Genomic DNA, 21737 nt, shown 5'->3' on the forward strand with positions numbered 1-21737 from the left:
AATGTAAGAGAAACATGTCATGTTTGATGGAAAAAATCAGAGGCTATCTGCTTCAAGTTTTTCATTCTACAAATGACACAAGTTGTAGATCAGCTCATGTTGTTCAGAGCTTCTTCCTCATGTTTCCATGACCTTGGGATGGATACTTCAGATGTTTCTTGCAATGAAGATAAAAGTGAGGGACTTTGGGCTTGGAGACTAACAGACCTGGAACAAAGTATATGAACACGGTAGGGATTCAATAAATAATAAGAGTGAGGAGTAGCTCAGTGGTAGATCACTTACCTAGCTTGCACAAGAACCTGGGTTCAATCCCCAGCACTGCAAATATAAATAAATAAGTGGTAGCTATTACTTTACTACACTAAATATGCCCTCGTTGCATTGTTTTCTTTTTAATCAGGATGCACAGATCTCTAGTAAGGGCCTATGAGTGTGATTTCTTGGATAGTCTCCTGGAACCCCCTCTAGCTTCTGGAATCTCAAGTTGCCCAAACAGTACCTACTCCTATAAATAAAGATTCCTGATGGGGTCCAGGAAGAATGGGTGAGTGGAACAACAGATAAGACTGCAATTTATTCAACAAACATTTATTGAGCACATCCTATACATTTGTCTGTTTCTGTGCTAGACTTTCCTTGGAAGTTGACATCAAAAACGTTTCTTCATGAGTATCAATGAGCCTTTAATGTTTTAAAGGCCTCGAATTTGTAAAATGGTATCTTTCATAGGAGATTACCATCTTTTGTTGTTATAATTTAATGACTATTAAATGTAAAATTGTAGTAGTTTATAATAGTTTAATAAACATTGAATAGCCATTTGCATATTGAAACTCTGAGATAACAATGTGAGAGATGAACTTCAATTTTTTATTTACTTATTTATTTTATACATCATCTGTGGAGAACACTACTGAGTAAAATTTCCATAAAAGTGAACAAGATCTTCCTGAGATTTTCTATTATGAGCTATACTTTACTGATCAAAAAGATAAATAAGTAGTAAAACAGTATCTCCTTCAGAAATATTTTAATCTAATTGAAGAGGTATATTATGCCCACAGGACAGTCTGTATGAGTTCCCATTTCAAGTCCCTCACCATCATCTTGTTTGGGTTGATAAAATAGGTACTAGCTTCATTTTCAGTTGGTTATTAAAGTCTGGAGTTTAAGCAACTTGACTAAGTTTACACAGCAAGTATGTGGTAGAGTATGCATTCCCACTCAGGTCTACAAACAGATTATAAAAAAGGTAATGTGTCTAGAAATTTGTAGAACGTTAGTCAAATTAACATTATCATTTTTACTCTTTAATACCAAACTCAGTGGAGTACATTATTCTTTCTTGCTTGAGAAGATGATAAGATCATGTCAAGTGGTAAACTGGGTATTTCAAATTACAAATGCCATCAAATGGAGATCATTTTACTCAACTGACCCCAATCCTCAGGTCACCTACCTCAATCCACCACCTTCACGGATTTGAAGATTTCTTCTATAATAGTCAAATTCCCTTTCACTATAGAGCTGTGCAGAACATCAATAACCATAATAAATAATGTATAACCTGAAGTAAATAAAATTTCATTAATTAGTCCTTTTCAGTAGACATAGCAGAAATGAACTTTATCATGAACATCTGACCTATGACTTTAGAAGCATCTCACAAAATCTTTTTTTTTAGCATATTTACTTTACATTTTAAAGAACAAACTTGGCTAGATATGATGAAGAATGAATGACAGCTAAATAGGAATCCCATGACCTTTGACAACAGGTTAAGGAATTCCCTTAACTTGCAGTAGAGAAGTTTTCAATGAGATAGAAGGGAATAATCACATTTTGTTAAGCATTAGACTGATTTCTTAGAGGCCCTTACTAAAAATTAAGAAAAAGAAATGAAAAAGGTTGGAATAAAGTTCACCCACTTGGCATCTTCATGATTCTTTTCAGTCTTAGGATTCTATGATTTTTCTCAAAGAGATAAAAATAAGTGGCTATTTTTCTCAACTAATCATTCAAATGGTCACATTTGTGATGGAACTTAAAACACCATTCCAAGGCAGAAAAAACAGCCTCATAATATATTATTAAATGTGAATCCTTAACTTCTAAGAATGGTGTCAAGACACCTAAATCATTCTTCAATCTCCTTATTATAGGAAGAACATTAACCTTGATGAACATTGGAGGTGACCATATTTCACACTGTAACCCATGTTATATCTTATGAACCCCTAGGGATAAGAAGAGGCAAAGTTTGAAGGACAGAGAGTAAATGGAACTGAAATTCTTCCTCAATTATAGTATTTTCAGAACCTATCTTAACAAAATTGGGAATTTAGCAATTTCCCTGGTCATATTGCCTACTTGGCAAGTGTATTTCAAACTTTTAGTACTGAGAGACCTACAGTCTAGGAACTCCTCTTCCTTACCCTAATCAAATCTTGTTCTCAGGCAGAACCAAATGGCAGTCACATATGACATTTAAAATGCTTAGAATAGTGTCTTATTCATAGTAAATGCTGTTATGTGTTGGCTATTATTATTTTTATGTCACTTGCATTTCATTTTAATTTGGTTGAAAGGTTTTGTTCCTGTTAATGGAATTTGAAATATCAATGAGCAGATGTGGAGAAATATTTTGGGAGATTCCTGAAATAAGACTTTGTAGGCAGCCACCTACTCAAGTCTAGCATGCTTTCTCTACTAAGTAATGGTTGCATGCTCAGGCAGTGATTACCAAAGTTTCACTGACTATCAAAGGAAGGAACACCTCCATGGTCAGTTGTGAAGAGTTTTGCATGGCTTATATGTGCTCAAACTTCTATTTGTTGGACTTTAAGGCACATAGTAATTAAATCAAGACTGGAGTATCTACCTGTGAGAGAGGGGAACTGAGGTCATTAAATGGAGATAATTCTACTCAATTGACCTGATCCTCAGACCACCTACCTTATTCCACCATTTTTGTTGATTTGAAAGTTTCTCCTGTAGTTTTTTACTTCCCTGTACAAAAATAAATAAATAAATTTTAAAATTTAAAAAAGGAAGCCTAAATGCTATAATGGTCTCCATGAGAAAAATAGAAAGGAAACTATAACTGTTGGGAGAAAAGGGAAAAGAAAAGAGAAAGAAAGGAAGGAAGGAAGATTGACAGCCCTAATTGTATAGATGGCTATTCCTTAAGTGTTTCAAAACCCTTTTAGAATGAAAGTTCTAAGTCAAAGGGGCATATACCAGATAGATTCAGAAAACTTGCTTAAGAAATTAAATTATGTTTTTCCACCTGCCTACCTTGCCAGTGACATATCAGCATGACCCTGCTCTCCTGCCTCTGCCCAAACCACACCTCCTCTTTGAGCAAACGGCTTGAATCAAACTCCACCCTCACTCTCATTAGGCAAGTGGAAAAAGAGCTTTCAGATGAAGAATGATGCAATACAAGTTGATTTGGAGCTGGTCCATCACTGGTCTTATCACTGGAGAAGTTTTACTAGATAGAAAACCTCATCTTAGAATGCTATTTCTCTTTTAGTTCTTGTCTCTTCAACAGGGAAGAGTCAAAGTCCTCATCACAGTAAATAAATCTTTTTCCTTATACTTTTTCCCATTTCCCAATTTACTGCTCTTCCCCCACATGAACTTGCTAAGCTCATAGTCCAACTTCATGTCTAAAATAAAGAGGACTGCAAGAGAAGCTCATGTAATCCCACTCCTTAAATATCACTAAGACATCTGAGATATAGTTTAGATTGTGTGGACTCTTACTTTGACATGCCAGCATAGGTAGATGGACAGGCAAGCACATCAGATGTCACTGTTTGGCAGCTGATAAAAGTCAGTGGTGCTATAATACTAAGCACAGAGCCACTAGATTAGTCTGTGAGGGAAGGAGATGCCTCTTCCTTCCCTTCAATAGTGGGTTAAACCCAGCTGGCACCCTCTGGAACCACGGGTAAGTCCCTTCTTTATTCCTGCTACAGTTTGGGGTTTTGCTTTTGTTTTTTGTCCAAATAAGAGAGTCCAAAGGCAATCTTCAGTTAAAAAGTTTGAAAGTCCCAATATTATAATAGTGTTATATAAAGATTTAAAGAGAAAGTGATCTATTCATTCCAAGGAAACTGGAAGGCATTCTACAAAGGTCAGAGAGAAAGAGAACTATGTCATTATTTTTAAAGCATCATTTTTCTTTGAAACACTTGATCTGACTGTAATTGTGATGAAGCCTATGGCCTCAAAAATCCTCTTCCAGTCTTTTGTGTGAGTCCCTGCTCTTTTAGAAATATTTTTAATAGTTAATATTTTAAAACTATTTTAAGTTAGTATATTTTTAAAGTAGGAGACTATTTTATTTATAAAATCTTTGAATTTACTCAAGAATACTTGGAATAAAAGAATGCTGTCTTGTAATAGAATCTATGATAGAATTGGATTGTTGAAGAGTAACTGCAAACCTAAAAACAGACTTTTGGAATTATCTGTATAAACATCTGCATAAAATTTTATTGAGACGTAGATAAAATGAAACTCTTGAAAGGACATATTTTTAACTGAGCTTTAAAAAATGTCAGAAATTAGGTAGGTCCACCCCAAAATGTACAAGATATTTGACATTCTTGAAATTATATGTAAAGAAAATATTTATGTAAAGACATTCTGAAAATATGTGTAAAGAAAAATAGGACACTCTTTTTGGAAAATATGTACTGACTATTTGTTAAATACTTTATTCCTTGTTACTTGAAATAAGTCCAAATAATTTGCCTGCCCAGAAAAGAAATTAGGAACGGAACTTTAGATTCACTTCTGCAATGGAATGAATAAACCCGTAACTACAAAAACCACTTGCCTTAAAATAGAACCTTTTTATTTGAGGAGATCTACTTAAAGGCCTCCCTCCGGATGTTTTTACCAACAATTTAAAGCCCTAATGTAGTTGATTTCTATAATGTTCTCTGGTTGAAGGTATTTGTGTACATAAACTTGAAATTAAGGAATATAAATCTTTTAAGTGTTCTCTTTCAAGAGAGTCTTTTGCTTGACTATTTAGTTGTATTTTGTTCTTTCCTAAAAATGTCAGTTTTAATTTAACTCTAAGCTACATATACAACCTAGAATGAAGTTGTTTGATCTGGAAAAAGTGCTGATAATGATATTTTCTTCCTGTTTTAACTCAAATAATTTGTTTCAATGATGATTAACAATTCAGTTAAAAGTTTGATTTATCATTATCTTAGAGTTGTCTTATACTATGTGAAACAAATCAAACATACTTTGAATTGAATTATCTGATATTTAAAATAAAAATAGCATCAATGTTACAATAATATATAGGGCTAATTTTTGTGTATAATGTCTATAATCTTGCTTAGATTTTTCCATACTAATGAAAAAAATCAGCAGCAAATATAATCCTTCAAGGTTTTGTTGTTGTTTGGTTTTTGCTTCTTTGTGGTACTGAGGATTAAACGCAGGACCTTGTGCATATTAGGCATATACTCTACCACTGAGCTCCATTCCCAGCCTTAACTGCAATTAATCAAGTTACTTTTAACAGCAAATAGATAAAAAGATGAGAATCTACTGTAGGAAGGCAGAAAAGCTACTGCAGAGCTAAGTAAGAGAAATAGCGTCATCTTTCCTGGGAAAGAACAGACTAACTTCATAGGTGATTTCCATCTACTTCCTATTTGCTATTTGAAAAGAAAAAGTAAGAGGAGCTAAAGGATTTTCAAAATTAGTCTAAAATACACACAAAACAAGTGATAAAAGACAAAACTCTAAGAGAACATCAAGACCAATAACTAGAAAGTATAATCTAAAAATAACAGAAAAAAAAAATTACAAATGGCTTTGAAATGCAGTCTGTTACCTACACACAGAGACAAGCATACACACAGGCACTTCTTAATTACCATCTAGTTTGGTACTATGGTCAACTTGGAATCAAGGGGAGAGAAAGAGGCAGAACTGTAAGATTAAAAAACATCCACTTGAAGTTAATAATAATGAGTTGTAAATTTCACTTTGTGAAATTGAGAAAGGGCAAAAGAATAAAGATGAACATTAATGTTCTTCATAAATTGCTTCCTTAAGTTTACCAAGATGTTGTTCATCAGAGACCATCAGGATGTGAATTAATTGGTGAATCAGAAGGGCAATTAATCTGTTTTAATGAGTAATGGGAGGACTTCATATTGACTGGAGCCTGACCTTATATATTTAAGTGCTATTATTTATTCATTTATTTATTTACTTTTTTGTGAAACTGGGGAGCGAACCCAGGGCCTTGAACATGCCAGTCAAATGCTCTACCACTGAGCTACATTCCAGCCCTAATTGCTATTAATTTTAAAGCATAAAATCTCTATGGTTAATAATCTGTGGTGTCCAGGTAAAAGTTAATTATGGGACCATATCTTATACTGAGCATCATCAAAGAATTTCTTTTCAAAAATAATCTCCTGGAAAAGAGAATTTTATGCTCCTACATTTTGAAGCCCCAACATAGGATATGATATTACCCAAGGGCAAACAAACACTAACAAATCATTTTTGCCTATTCTTAGGGGAAAAGTCATGTGTGCAAAGATAGAGATAAAGGAAGGAAAAGTCCAGAAGCTAGAAAAGTCTTACCTTGTGGCAATCTTAAAAGCAATAAGCTTAAAAAAAAAGAAAGTCATATAAACAATATTGTTTAAATAAAAATTGCAACTTAATTATTTTTTCCTTTTGAAGGAACAATATTCATCAAGAGAAGCCCACTCCACCAAAGCCAGACGCACAGTATTCCCAAGATCCCAGCAAGGAGGGGCAGACCAAGGCTGCTTCTGATTTCTTGAGACCTTCCCCAATTCCAGACTTGCAGCCCCATATTCAGGACCCCGCCCTTCCAGGAGCAAATCATTGTAGTAATAACTTGCCTTCATCTTCCATCTGCCAGCTAAGCATGTTTAACTACGAACGTCCAAAACATTTCATCCAGTCCCAAAACCCATGTGGCTCCAGACTGCAGCCTCCTGGACCGGAAACCTCCAGCTTCTCTAGCCAGACCAAACAGTCTTCCATTATGATCCAGCCCCGCCAGTGCACAGAGCAAAGGTTTTCTGCCACCTCCACAGTGAGCTCTCACATCACCATGTCCTCCTCAGCTTTCCCTGCTTCCCAGCCGCTTGCTGGCTCCAACCCAGGCCAAAGGGTTACAGCCACCTATAACCAGTCCCCGGCCAGCTTCCTCAGCTCCATATTACCATCACAGCCTGATTACAGTACCAGTAAAACCCCTTCCACTGTGGAATCCAAGTAAGTGATTTTTTTATATACTGTATGTACAGTGAACCTGTATCTGAGGTGTTTGGGGGAAGGGGTACACTGCAATTCGTTCTGTACTATGTAAAAATGCAATGTGACCTTACAGTCTCATCCCATAATCCTCCTAGAACACATTGAACCAGAGTACTGGCAGCAAGAAGTCAATCTGACCCTTTCTCCAGTGTCCAGGCTGAGCTGAACTCAAATTACCTGTCACCCCATACAATTACTTACCTATTATTTTCCATCTTCAAAAAAAAGAACAAGATTTCTAACATACCCAAGAACAGTGAACTTTTTGTTTAGGTCTAAGCTAAGTCTCTCTTGCCGTAAATTTAATTCCTCTGGTCTGGGCTCAACTGAGATGAAGAACACCTGTCTGCTCTTCTTCAGATAGGATTTCCTCTCACATAAGCAAAGGCTATTAAGTTTCTTTTCAGACTTAGTCTTTTCTTCCTATCCATTTCTCCCTCTGATCCTGAATATCTGTTTGGCTAAAATAATTTAAAATTAACAGTTTTTTTCAAAATCTGGGATTCAGACACTCAAGTGTATGAATTTTGTTTACCATGAGCAGAAGGAAGGCTTGTATAGATGAAGACTTAGGACCTTAGGGCTTCCTTTGGAAATTAAAATCATAACTTGGGTGATCTAAATCCAGGAAAAAATACCTGAAGCCTTAGGCAAGCATGTGCTATTTCCACAGTCTGAGACTGTCCTAGGAGAACCTGATATGAAGAAGGACATAGTGGTTGGGCTTTTTTTAAAACATGAACTGAATACTTCATGCTTATGCAAACTTAAGGCTATCAGTTTTCCTATTTCTTGGCTGGCTAGAACATCAGAGAATTCAATCAGAGGCATCTCAAAAATTGGTGGAATATGTCTTGCTATAGGCATATTGACACATTTCCTGAAACTCTTGCTAATTTCTCTCAGGCTTCTCTAAAGGCTAATTTTTCTAGAAATTCTATTAGTGATAACATTGGAAACCTAATTGAACTGACTACAGAAATTCAGTCTGCACATAAACCTTTTCCATATTTCAAAAAATAATCAGAGAAGCCAAAAACATTTGTTAGAATCATACAAATATTAGGCTAAACCATTTGCAATGACTGATAGTCAACTGTTTTTGAGCTATAATGGCATTCTTACAGACGACCTAATATTTTTAAAGGATGCCTTCAAGAATTAAGAGCCCCTTGCTTGCTTCCTCCCCAAATTCCCATTATTCCCATACCATACATTGTAGATCTTTCTTGGTTACATTTACCTAGATGATTATTTTCACCTACCTTTCTATTATTTCCAAATTTCCTATACAAGCATGTTTAAATCTAAAATAATCTTTCCTGACTATAATGTTTTTCTTAGTAAAGTCTTTCAATTCCATCCCAAATTCCTGCCCAGGAAAGAAAGTTAAAAAGCAAATATTCCACAGAGGCTCAATCATGTACCTAGTTCTATACAGACCTAAAAAGAGAGGAAGGAAGACAAAAATAGAGAAAATAAGAAAGAAAGCCTAGGAGGTCTCCAAACCAGAGATCAAAGATCCAGCTTTAGCCGTTCCATTTTCAGCAACTAGAGACACCTCTTTTAATCTTCCCATAGCTACATGATACCCATTCTGTGTCCAGCTGTACAGGGTGGAAAGCCCTGGCCCTTTGAACATTAGTGCACAACTCCCTCATTGTTATGATGGGCTCAAGTTTGCTCTGTCTTCCAAGATAATCCCTTGAATTCTGACCTAAAGAAGTTTGAAAGCTTTATTTAGCTTTTCATTGGTAAGAAGCCTGTAAGCAAACATTTCATTCAGTTAATCAAATCATACACTAGAAATTGATAGGAACTTCTTAATTCTAAGTATTCCTTCTGAAAAACAAAACTTGTTTTGTAATATTCAACAAGTACCGTACCTGCTCAATGATTCACTTTTCTGATCTGTAATAAAATTAAGGATTGGGTTAATCAGTGATAGAAAATCAGACTTATAAAACTGTGTGCAAGTAAAATATTAGTTTATAAATAGGAGCAGGTATTGAGTGTTAACACTTAAGTCATCTAAACTGGAATGATGGGAACATTCAGTGAATAAAGTAACTGAGGTTACAGACATCAGTGGTTCTCAGGCTTGCTTTTGTTAATATTTCAGGATTTCTAAAGTGACAGTCTGAAAATAGAATTATCTAATTCTAATTCACTTTAACAAATGTGTGACTTTTATGAAGATGGCACATGAGATCTATATGACCAAAGGAATTGTGCAACTTTGATCCAGGAATGCAAAAAAAAAAAATTCATTGTTTATTTAAATACTTGGCTTGGCTATTAACTGAACAAATCAGACTTCAGTTAAGGGTTAATACAATTGAAATCAGAAAATCTGAAAGGTAAGGAGGGAAAATGTGTACCATCAACTCCAATACAGAATATCTTGAGTACAATGAAAAACATTCATTCACTCAGTTGACAATGTCTCCCAAGCCTGTGCTAAGTGAATATAAAATGACACAATGATAAGTAAAAAGACAACTTTTTTCTTCAATATGTTTATAATCTAGTAACTCCTAATCAAGACCCCAAAGCCAGCTTGAGAGAAGCTTGGCTCCACTGGGAGGAGCTATGTTTCCATTTGGCCCAGAACACCTTTTAATGATCCTTGAGAATATTTGGACAGGAACATATCAGAGAACAGACCAAGGTTGTCATATTTGGATAGCTAGGGAACATTTATTATGATCATGGTAAAATACTTATCAGAGCAGTAGCCAGTTTCCCCACATTAAATAGATTGATACAAGCTAGTCTCTTGGGAGATCCTAAATGAACAAACTAGGTACAAATGGAACAAAACACTATGGAAAATGTGAAAAATTTAATAGATCTAAAAATACAGTTTCCCTAAATACCATCCCTGCCATCTATGAGAATCAATATAGGAACTTTGGGAGAGGTAAGGATACCTTTAGAAGAAAATTTAGGAGCAGCATTTGAAATAAGACTTAAACTCTTCAACTGCTATTCAGATTTGTGGGTTTTTTCTAAAAACAAACAAACAAACAAAGAACCCTTTTTTTGTAGCAACATTTCTTTCTCCATCTTCCTTTGATCATTCTTTTCTTTCCCTAAAAATCACTTCAGTAATGTTGAAGAAACTGTCATTACTTTAGAAGTTATTTGTTATATAATTTGGATTTTTCTAGAATATAAAATTAAAAGGAAAGCCAGAGGCTGCGTAAACTGTAGATTCCATTCAGAGTAATGGACTATTCACTAAATACCAATAGTGTGCTGATAAACATCTAACAATCACCTCTAGAGGAAAGAGCTCTGATTCATGGTATTCACCAATTTCAATACTTCTACCATCACCAAATCTATACTATAACCTGAGATCACAGGTAGTGAGGAAGAGATGCTAAAAATCAATTTAGTGTCATAAGATATGAAGCCCATATGAACCAGCTCCAGCACACCATTGCTTAATATCCACCCATCAATCTAACTTAAGAAATTCAACTGTAAGACTGGAAGAACTCACAAGCTACAGTTATATATAGACTTTTACTTTCTTCAGGGAAGCTCTTCAAGGAAGGATGTCTTCCTTATGTGTAAATTCTTCTTCCTGCCACTTAATTTTCATTTGCCAAGAGAGAGAAAAAAAGTAGTAACTATTCTTATAAAATCCTTCTTGACTGTTATTAGGACAATTGGTGTTTTTAATAATAGTAATTCTTTGTGGTGATCTCAACACATATGTAGATGACTTACAAAATGAAGTTAATTCTATTTTTTTAAAAATTTAAAGTTTTTTTTCTTTTTCCTTTTTAAAGTTATCAACAATCCTCAGTTGGCCAACCTGTAAATGCTAAGCCATCCCAACCTGCAAATGCTAAGCCCACACCAAGGACTCCTGATCATGAAATACAAGGATCAAAAGAAGCTTTGATTCAAGATTTGGAGAGAAAGCTGAAATGCAAGGATACCCTTCTTCACAATGGAAATCAAGTGGGCAAGATGTCTATTTTGTACAAAAGACCAATTAAACTATAAAAATCTAATTTCAATTAGAAAGTTATTTCTGTCTCATGGATCTTCATCCATACAAGCAATAAGGAATAGGGTTATCTAAAAAGAAGGAATATTTGTGGGGTATTCCATATTATTATGCATGAAATCGCTGATTGGTTTCTGGTAGTAAAAGAAGAAATCTAATGAAAAATCAATCTGAATGATTTAATGAAGATTTTGCTTTAAACATTACCCTAAAAATTGTCTGATGGCCAAATAATAAATAGAAAATATTGTCAACCCAACTTCTTCATGTTCTTTGTTACATAATATTGATGGATAAATACATAGAAGTATAATTTTTATGTAGCTCTTATAGTATACATTGGTATCATCACTGATCTTTGAAATAGTGCTAAGTGCTTTTAATCCAAGTATATTTAGCATACCAGTTGCACTGGTCTCAATCAGAAGTGAGTACAGTCAAATAATCAGATTTCATTTAATAAAAATTATTTTTCAATAATTTATGAAGTTATGCAATACTGTATTTAAAAAAAGGAGGAGACTAGAATATGCAAAATAAGGAGGATGGGAAAGATTTTCCCCTTCCTTGGGAGAGCTTATCTAAAGGTGATTATGCCTGCCTGTCTTAGGAGCCAATAGATATCCTAAAGGAATCTTTATTATCCATGAAAGAAATAGCACAAAGATGGGAGAAAAAATGCTTTGAATGGATTAAAACATAGATCCATCCATAATTCAATGGACAGAACTATGCTTTTTTTGAAGTTCGGATTTAACAGTGGTTTTAAGGTAAACCTGTTTAAAGCCCTTGTAAATCTGATCACCATCTTCTACTGACTTTTTTCTTTAAAGCGGCTAACATATGAGGAGAAGATGGCTCGCAGATTGCTGGGACCACAGAATGCAGCCGCAGTGTTTCAAGCTCAGAATAGTGACCCACAGGATTCACCACAGGTAAATTAAAATAACCTGTATCTAAGTGGATCTTTCCCTTCCTTCCTTCCTTCCTTCCTTCCTTCCTTCCTTCCTTCCTTCCTTCCTTCCTTCCTTCCTTCCTTCCTTCCTCCCTCCCTCCCTCCCTCCCTCCCTCCCTTCCTTCCTTCCTTCCTTCCTTCCTTCCTTCTTTCTAGTGGGTAGGTTCATACTTTGTTGCCTAGGCTGGTCTCAAATTCCTGAGTTCCAAAGATCCTTCTGCCTTAGCCTCCTGACTACCTGGGACTACAAGCACAGATCACCACACCCAGCTTAAAGCACTTTTACTCTGTAAAATTTTTGAATATCCACCTTTCTAAAGGCTTATAAATAGCACTGCAAATAAAAGCCAACCACTTCCCTTCTATATTAGATACACAAAGGCCATGATGAGTGGCCTATAATTAGCACTCATGCCCTCCAGAAAAGTTCACAAGAAACTGGGACCCATAGGAATGAAATGGGAAACTCAAGAATTCCAAGCTTCCAAGTGTAGAAAATTGAAAATCAGATTTTTGTTTCTGTTAAATGCATTTAGATCTAGTAAAAAGGATGAGCAGGATCAAATAGAGCAAAAACTAAACACTGAAGATAGAACTTAAATTTCTTTCTGGCTACTGAATAGTTCATTCATTCATTAATTCAGCAAATTTACAAGGAACATCTATTAGGTATTGGGCTCCGAACTTGGTATAGGAAATATACCAATAATAAAACACAAACCCATCTGTATAGTCAGAATTACTCAAAGAAACATTATGTTGATGACAATTTATCTTATAAATGCACAATATATCATTTCAAGGGCAAGGATGCATTGTTTTCTCTTTCATTCATTCTTTAAAACCTTTAAAATGAAGGTGATAGAACCAGAAAAAAAGAACAGCACAAACATCATATGGAATCAGAAAACATAACTCTTACTTCAAACATTGTACCTAAATAATACAGAATGTCATCAAATTACAGAATAACAGAAATACCTCATCTCTGAATATATGTTCAGACTGAAAGCCAAAAGAATTTGAATATTTTTTTAACCAAAAAAATTAGTGGATTTGTTGGATTACTAAATTGAATCATTGTTTTGACATTTTAAAGAACCTTAAGCTGCCAGGCACAGTAAGGCGCATGTCGATAATCCCAGCGGCTCCAGAGGCTGAGGTAGGAGGATCAAAAGTGAGGTGCTAAGCAACTTGGTGAGACCCTGTCTCTAAATAAAATACAAAATAGGGCTGGGGATGTGGCTCAGTGGTTGAGTGTCCTTGAGTTCAATTCTTAGTACCCACCCCCCCGCAAAAAAAGAAATTAAGCTTAGCCAAAAATTGATAGAGTTGTAAGATTTGTTTTAAAATGACAAGATACATTAGCTAAAGAGATTCATCCCAAAATATATTTTTTATATTCAGATTTTCTGTGTTCCCATATGGATGTATTTCAGGTATTTGTACTGAGACTGTATATCCCAGGGCTACTTATCTCCCACTGTGCCAAGAACGGTAAAATACATAAATTTAGAACCTAAACAATTAATTAATTATATTATGTTGTCCAACAATTCCTGAATTTATTTTCAAAGAGAAATAATTTTCTGATTCTTGGATATAAATCCTGAAAGATATTTGCTTAAGGTAAGTATATCTTTATCAAACAGGAAATAATCAATGGTGGTTTTCAAAGCTTTTTTATAGTTTCACACCTATCTCCAATGGCAACCAACAGGATTTTGTGACTTGAGCTATAATGAGAAATATTTTCCAGTCTAATATGTGTTTACTGGTGTTGGTGCGACTTTTGAGCAGCAGGCATAAGACCCTGTATCAACTGCCAACACAAGTGACTTCATATCTATTCCTGTTTTACTCAAGGACAATCTGTACCATGTGCTCCCATTTCAAACACACCAGGGAACACATCACCCTTTGTCACAAAATAGTTATTTAAAAAATGAACCCCCATCTATTCCAAGTCTAGCTAATTTTCATATATAATACCTGTTAAAGAGTCATTAATTCTGGGAATTTCTTGCTAGAGTAGTAGGTTAGTAGTCTATTTTAAATGCTTAAAAATTGAGCATATAAATTTAACTCTGACTGTACAAACACAGCCAAAGAGAAAAGTTCCTTTCAACCACCACTGTTTAATTCTGCTTCATGTTAAGCTAATACCTGTGTGTTAACATTCTCACCGTGTTTTAATTTCAAGCAGCACAACCCAGAACATGCACGACTGCAGGTTCCTACATCACAAGTAAGGTAAAAAAAAAATTTTTTCTTTAACATTTTTAATGTTTTGCTATCTAAAATGTTTTTAATTTACAAATATAATATTTATAAAACCCCTAAGTTTACTACATAACTCTTTTAAACACAATGTGAATTTTCTAATGTCAGAAATGATGAGCCAAAATTTTATGTTAATATCAGAATTATCTAGGGGAAGTTATTTTTTTTTTTATGTTTTGGAATATAGACCAAGACCATTTTTCCTTGTTAAACAACTTTCTAATGACAATGGAAACCCAATCCTAATAAATCTTTGCAGGTGACAAGAATAATCTATAGGGTATTCATAAATCAGCTTCTTCATCAATTCAAGGCAATCATTTCCTGTTAAAAAATAAAGATGTACCAGATGTTTTAATTGCTACTATTCCTAATAGTCCAGTCCATTGTTTCTATATGATCACATCAAATAGTAGATTCTGGGCTTTAACGTTTGATGACGAATTACACTTGTATGAAGAGAAAACCAATGACATCATTTATGCATGGTTATTATTAAAATATTTTTGTAGAAGTAGATCATCCTCAAGGGGAGATGTGAATGATCAGGATGCAATCCAGGAGAAATTTTACCCACCACGTTTTATTCAAGTGCCAGAAAACATGTCAATTGAAGAAGGAAGATTCTGCAGAATGGACTTCAAAGTAAGAGAGAAGTTAATATTCTGGGGGAAAATTAATCATGGGATACCACATTTTGGAAAATATTCTCTTCCTACTTTATAGTTTGGTACACAGCTTGAAAAGTAGTGTATGCTTCACTATGGAAATCAGAATGCAGGGGCCTCAAAAGGCTGCGAATGGAACTGCCATGTGATCCAGCTATAACACTACTCAGTATTTATCCTAAAGAATCAAAGTCATCATACTATAGGAATACATGCATATCCATGTTTAGAGTAGCACAATTCACAATAGCCAAACTATGAAACCAGCCTAGGTGTTCACCAATGAATGAATGGATAAAGAAAATGTGGCATATATACACAATGGAGTTTTATTCAGCCATAAAGAAGAACAAAATTATGTTATTTGCAGGAAAACCAATGGAACTTAAGAATATTACGTTAAGTGAAATGAGCAAAACTCAGAAAGTCAAGGGTTGTATATTTTCTCTAATATGTGGAAACTAGAGAGGAAAAAAAGCAGAGGAAAGAGAACAGGGATCTCATGAAAATAGAAGGGAAACAGTAGAGTAGAGGAAGGGGACTAGGGAGAGGGAGGAGAGGAGGTAAAAGAAAGTACTGTGCAATTAAATTGATCAGATTATGTTGTGTGCATATATGAATATGTAACAACAAATCCTACTTATGCATAAAGATAATGCACCAACAAATATTTTTTTAAAAGACAAAAATTCCCAAAAAATAAGGAAAGGGAAAGAAAGGAAAAGTAGTACAATAAGGGAAAGAAGGGAAAAAGTAGTATAATAAATAAGAACACAAATTCTGGAGCTTAACTGATGCAAGTTTGAATCCTGACTGCATCTTTTCAATTGTGTAAACTTAGACAAAGTAATTTAAGTTTTAGTCAGCTATTTCTTTGCTGTGACCAAAAATCTGATGAGAAGAGGAAAAGTTTATTTGGCACTCATGGCTTCAGAAGTCTCAGTCCATAGATGGCCAACTCCATTCCTGTGGGCCCAAGATAATACAGAACATTTAGGCAGAAGGTGTTACAAAGGAAAGTAGCTTAGGACATTGCAATCAGGAAAAAGAGAGAGAAAAGAGAGAGAGATTCTCTCATCAGGGACAAAATATATACCAAAGGCACCCCCACCCTGCCTCCTCCAGGTACACCCAAACTGCCTACAGTTACCCCCCAGTTAATCTATTCAAGTGAATTAATGTACTGATTAGATTAAAGCTCTCCTAACCCAATCATTTCACTCTGAACTTTAAAAGTTTTTTTTATTTGTTCTTTTTAGGTATAAATGACAATAGAGTGTATTTGGATATAGTATATACACATGAAGTATAACTTCCCATTCTTGTTACTCTGAACTTTCTTTCATTGTCTCAGACATGAGTTTTTTGGGGACACTTCATATCTAAACCATAATAACTACTGTGCATTTTTCTCCTCATCTGTAAAATGAGAGTAACAAATACACATACCTTATAAAGTTATGAGGATTAATTGAGTAAATAGATATATCCAAGCAATACTCTATGTAAGCGAAGGTCTCATAACAGTAGTTCTAAGGTATGACACAGCTCCGATTCTCCTGCATCAGGAAACTTAAGTCGCCCAGCTTTCTACTGGTCTAGAAGAAAGCTTTTTTGTTTTGATTTGTTTTGTCTTGTTTTGAGTGTTTTTGTTTTTGTTTTTGTTTTTTTAAGTTGTAGATGGACACAATACCTTTACTTTATTTATTTATTTATTTGTATGTGGTGCTGAGGATCAAACCCAGTGCCTCACACATATTAGGCAAGTGCTGTATCACTGAGCTACAACTGCAGCCCCTTGTTTTGTTTTTGTTTTTGTTTTTTTCTTAGGCTAAAACAGCTCTTTAGAAAAGTCTACATTTTTATTATCCTCCTTTTTCTTAGAAAATGTTTTTCCATATTTCTTATCAATAAACGTTAGTGTTAAGGCTTATCCAAAAATATTTAACAAACTGCCATTTATTACCAAACTGTAGCTCAAGAAAGCTGCTTTTGAAAAGTTACTCATTAGATCAACAAATTAGATCTGTGCCACTGGGACTTCATTTACAGTCAAATTCAGCAGAAAAGCCATATGACTTCCATATTCCTTGAGGAGACCAACATAACATAAATTAATGTTGTCAATATAATAATTGAGATCGTAAAGAGCTGAGGTTGTATGTGAAAGTTAGATGTGGCTTGAGCTACTCTGAAAATAATATACTAACTTCATGGGTTTTAATTTCACTGTTTTATTTTTTAAATTACAAATAAATTTTTGAGCTCTTGCTTTGCATTTTCAATCGCAAATCCACTCAGATACTGAAATAGTTAAAATTCATAAATGGACAAGTGTGTTCTCATGATGCCATACTTTAAAATTCTGCCATGCCCTGCATTTTTGTTTCTAGGTGAGTGGACTGCCAGCTCCTGATGTGTCTTGGTATCTAAATGGAAGACCAGTTCAATCGGACGAGTTGCACAAAATGATAGTGTCTGAGAAGGGTTTTCATTCACTCATCTTTGAAGTGGTCAGAACTTCTGATGCAGGGGCTTATGTGTGTGTTGCCAGGAACAGAGCCGGAGAAGCTACCTTCACCGTGCAGCTGGATGTACTTGGTAAGACTCTGAAGAGCTCCTTCAAATCCAGCAGTACAGAAAAGTATTTATAAAGCATTTTATTTTTTAAAATTATTTATTTATTTACTTTTTACAGACTGCATTTAGTTCATTGTACACAAACGGCATACATCATTTCATTTCTATGGTTGTGCACGATGTAGATTCACACCATTTGTATAATCATACATGTACGTAGGGTAATGATGTCCGTCTCATTCCACCATTTTTCATACCCCTGCTCCCTCTCATTTCCTTCTACATAATCTAAAGTTCCTCCATTCTTCTCAGTATTTTAAATGAAAGTATTTTTTAAAAGCCCAGAGGATTTCAGGCTCCAGGTTAACGTCTACACAGCCTGAGGAATGCCAATTTTTAATCTACAAGAACAACATTTTTTTAAAAAGACATTTTTGAGGGAGAGCCAGTGAAATTAGAATGATAGCTCTACCAACAAAGTTTTTCTAGAAAAGAAATAAAGAAGTCATAAGACTTCAAACAGACTAAATTTCTAGATGTAACTATGGGGGTTTAAAGTAAAAACTTTATCTTGATCACTTATCTGGTCTGTAGTCTGAAATTATCAACCTGACTCATGTTATTACAGAAGTGTCATAAACTATCATAATTTCAAAAGAGTTAATGGTAATATTTATTTATACTGGGGATTGAACCAACGGGTGCTTTACCACTAGCTATATATCTCCAATCCTTTAAAAAAAAAAAAAAAAAACTTTAAAATTTTTATTTATTATTTTTTATTTTGGGACTAAGTTGTTGAGGCTGGCCTTGACCTTTCGATCCTCCTGCCTTAGTCTCTCAGGTTACTGGAATTAACATGTGCCACCAAACCTGGCTAAATGGTAACTTTTAGCCTATGCTGTTCTCTTTTCTAGGAAACTAGTCTCTAATTACAACAACAATATATTCACTTGTTTTCGTAAACAGGCATGACAAAACTTATGCCTCACATTTGTTTTTGGTAGCATAGTTCTTACAAAACTGGTGTTCGGTTTTATCATTTAAGTACTTTAAACATACCACATTTATAATAGTTTAAACTATGGCATTATCACATAGGAGATAGTTTGCTATAATTCACAGTTTACTATATAAAAAGCTTGATCAGGTTAAAAGACAGACGTTTTGAGTTTGTATTCTGCCACAATTAATTAAAAATCTTCCAGATTTTTCTATGATGAACTGAAGGTCGTGAAAATCTAAGAGAAAATTTAGTGACCTAGGAATAAAACATACACACATAATTCAAGTGATTACATTTTCACAAATCTTATTTGTGCTGATGGCTTCAGAAATTCTATATTAGAGCTCAAAGAAACCTTGGCTGGCCTCTGTTTGATCTCCTCATTTCTCCTCCAGAAAAGCCAGTTACAGTACTCTACCATCACTTTCTCCTTCCCTCACGTACTTCCCAAAATCATAATAATTAATGATATTTATATATTATTTTTTAATTTTCGAAGTATCTATTTATTATCTTGAGTGTTCCTCACTATTTTGTGCGATAGACACAGCAGTCACTACTATATTGGTGGGTTTTTTTGTTTTTTGTTTCTGTTTGTTTACAATAGGTAAAACTGAGGCCCAGAGAAACTAAACAAAAACTTCCCAATTTTACATGACTTGTGGGGCCAATTGACAAGGTTATTTATTTGTTTTTTGCAATGCTAGAAACCCAAAGCCTTGCTCATACCAGGCAAATGTGCTACCACTGAGCTACACCCCCCAAAAGAGAAGTTGAACCCAAGTCTGGAACTCTTACCACCACTCATGCTACCCTCCTACAGATTATATGACTTAAATTCTTTGAATAAAACATAATTATAAATCCAATGAATCATTATATTACAATTAAAGAACTCAGTATCATGAAGTAGTAATGTATGTTACAGCCTTTTAACTAAAACTAAAAAAGTTTCTAATTCTGTTGCTGCTTTTGAAAACATTGATGTCAACAAACAGAATTCATGATATTTTGGTTTGATTTAATATCATTTTTATAATATTCCAAACACTTGAATTTTTTTATTAATATGTAGCAAAAGAACATAAACGAGCACCAATGTTTATCTACAAACCACAGAGCAAAAAAGTTTTTGAGGGAGAATCGGTGAAACTAGAATGCCAGATCTCAGCTATACCTCCACCAAAGCTTTTCTGGAAAAGGAATAATGAAATGGTACAATTCAACACTGACCGAATAAGGTAGGATAAGTATTTCTAGATTTGCCTATAGTTGATTTGGATGAATACTTTAATATGCATTATGAATGGCATATAATTATAGTCTCAATTTATCTGATTTTTTAAATATGTATAGAAATATAATAAAATTTATTAATTTAGAGTTCACTAATAAGATTTAAAATAGCCTAGGATTTTTCTTTGCATTAACAATAAAAAAAGATGGCTGAAGGAAACATATAACAAGATTAATGGGGATTTTTTGTGTGTGTGGTGCCGGGTATGGAAGCCAGAGCTTCTTATTTAATAGGTGAGCAATGATCAGATACAGCCTTGGAATTTTCAACTGTTTTTCTTCTTATTAGTTTGACTTGGTAGGTCAGAGATGTCCCTTAACTTTTTGCAAAAAAAATTAATTCCTGCATTGGTTTGTTTGTTCATTTTAGCTTATATCATGACAATGCTGGGAGAGTTACTTTACTGATAAAAGATGTCAACAAGAAAGATGCTGGGTGGTACACCGTGTCTGCAGTGAATGAAGCTGGAGTGACCACATGTAACACAAGATTAGATGTTACAGGTATGTCATACTATCAACCCCAGTGCTACAAAGAATTTAATCAGGAAAATTTAATAAGAAACACCAATCTCAGCATAGTATAAAACCTGAGGGACTTTCTCCATAATCGTTTTTTTTTCTTGAAAGTCTGATTATGAATACCAAGTGCAACCGATTTGTTTAGAATAGATTTTCTGAATTAACTTTTATTTTATCTATTTCAGCCCGTCCAAACCAAACACTTCCAGCTCCTAAGCAGTTGCGTGTTCGACCAACTTTCAGCAAATATTTAGCACTCAATGGGAAAGGTTTGGATGTGAAACAAGCTTTTAACCCAGAAGGAGAGTTTCAGCGTCTGGCAGCTCAATCTGGACTCTATGAAAGTGACGAACTTTAAGAATTTTACCAACATTGGAAAACACAACTACACTATTAGTAATACATTTGATTACATTTTTTAAATAAACCCATAGCTGTGTTAACGGTTTATGGCTTTAACTAGATAATATAAGTAACATACATTCAAAATATTATTTATCCTTTGATTCTTGCACATCCTATCTACTTCTCTGATTTGTGAAGTCTATGGTAAATCTGGCTATATGGATTTGTATTGAAGAAGGCAATCTTAAAATGTGGGATCTTAACACTTAAGTCATATACAGTTAACATTTACAGGTTATGAATTAATAACTTTTAAACACATCTACTGTTTGCATTAAGGTTTACTGGTAGTGCTTTCTACATAGTCTTTATCTGTTTTATCTTGTAGGAATACTAACATGACATAGATTATCTGAGTGTTCCACAGTTTTATGTCAGAAGAGAATAAACTTCAAATAGTTAAAACAAACGGTCTCCTCTTCATCAAAGTCTAGATCTCTACAATAAAAATCCTGATTTTCATATATTAAACAACACTCAGCAAAGCCTATGAATAATCAGTTTCAAAGGGCAACAGTACTGTTTCCTAGAACAGTGTGAAGCTCATGGCTCAGTCGATTCCTCCTAAAACTGAACAGGACTTCCCATGGCTTATGCTTCAAAGAAAACACAGAAATTTAAATCATGACTAAATCTCTCCTGGAT

At 34.4% G+C, this 21737-nt stretch overlaps 1 protein-coding gene and 1 long non-coding RNA gene across 3 annotated transcripts; one reads left to right on the forward strand and one right to left on the reverse strand.

Moving 5' to 3' along the window:
- Positions 1-46: 46 nt before the first annotated feature.
- Positions 47-7068, reverse strand: LOC306663556. The gene is made up of 4 exons (XR_013764461.1): positions 6930-7068; positions 2959-3012; positions 1463-1530; positions 47-207 (listed from the first exon to the last, which is right to left on the reverse strand). It is a non-coding gene; the product is annotated as an uncharacterized lncRNA (long non-coding RNA).
- Positions 6956-21501, forward strand: MYOT (myotilin; the record flags this gene model as incomplete). Of its 2 annotated transcripts, none has more annotated exons than XM_079143900.1 (9): positions 6956-7308; positions 11154-11328; positions 12211-12312; positions 14536-14585; positions 15128-15260; positions 17677-17884; positions 19945-20110; positions 20536-20669; positions 20873-21501. In XM_079143900.1, the coding sequence occupies 9 exons, from the start codon at positions 6956-6958 to the stop codon at positions 21043-21045; spliced, it is 1494 nt and encodes a 497-aa protein (XP_079000026.1). In that variant the 3' UTR covers positions 21046-21501. The 2 variants fall into 2 exon arrangements, with proteins under 2 accessions (XP_079000026.1, XP_079000027.1); XM_079143901.1 differs by having other exon boundaries at positions 14539-14585.
- Positions 21502-21737: the final 236 nt, after the last annotated feature.

The sequence above is a fragment of the Sciurus vulgaris genome (genome assembly GCF_902686455.1).
Source record: "Sciurus vulgaris genome assembly, chromosome: 6".
Taxonomy (NCBI): domain Eukaryota; kingdom Metazoa; phylum Chordata; class Mammalia; order Rodentia; family Sciuridae; genus Sciurus; species Sciurus vulgaris.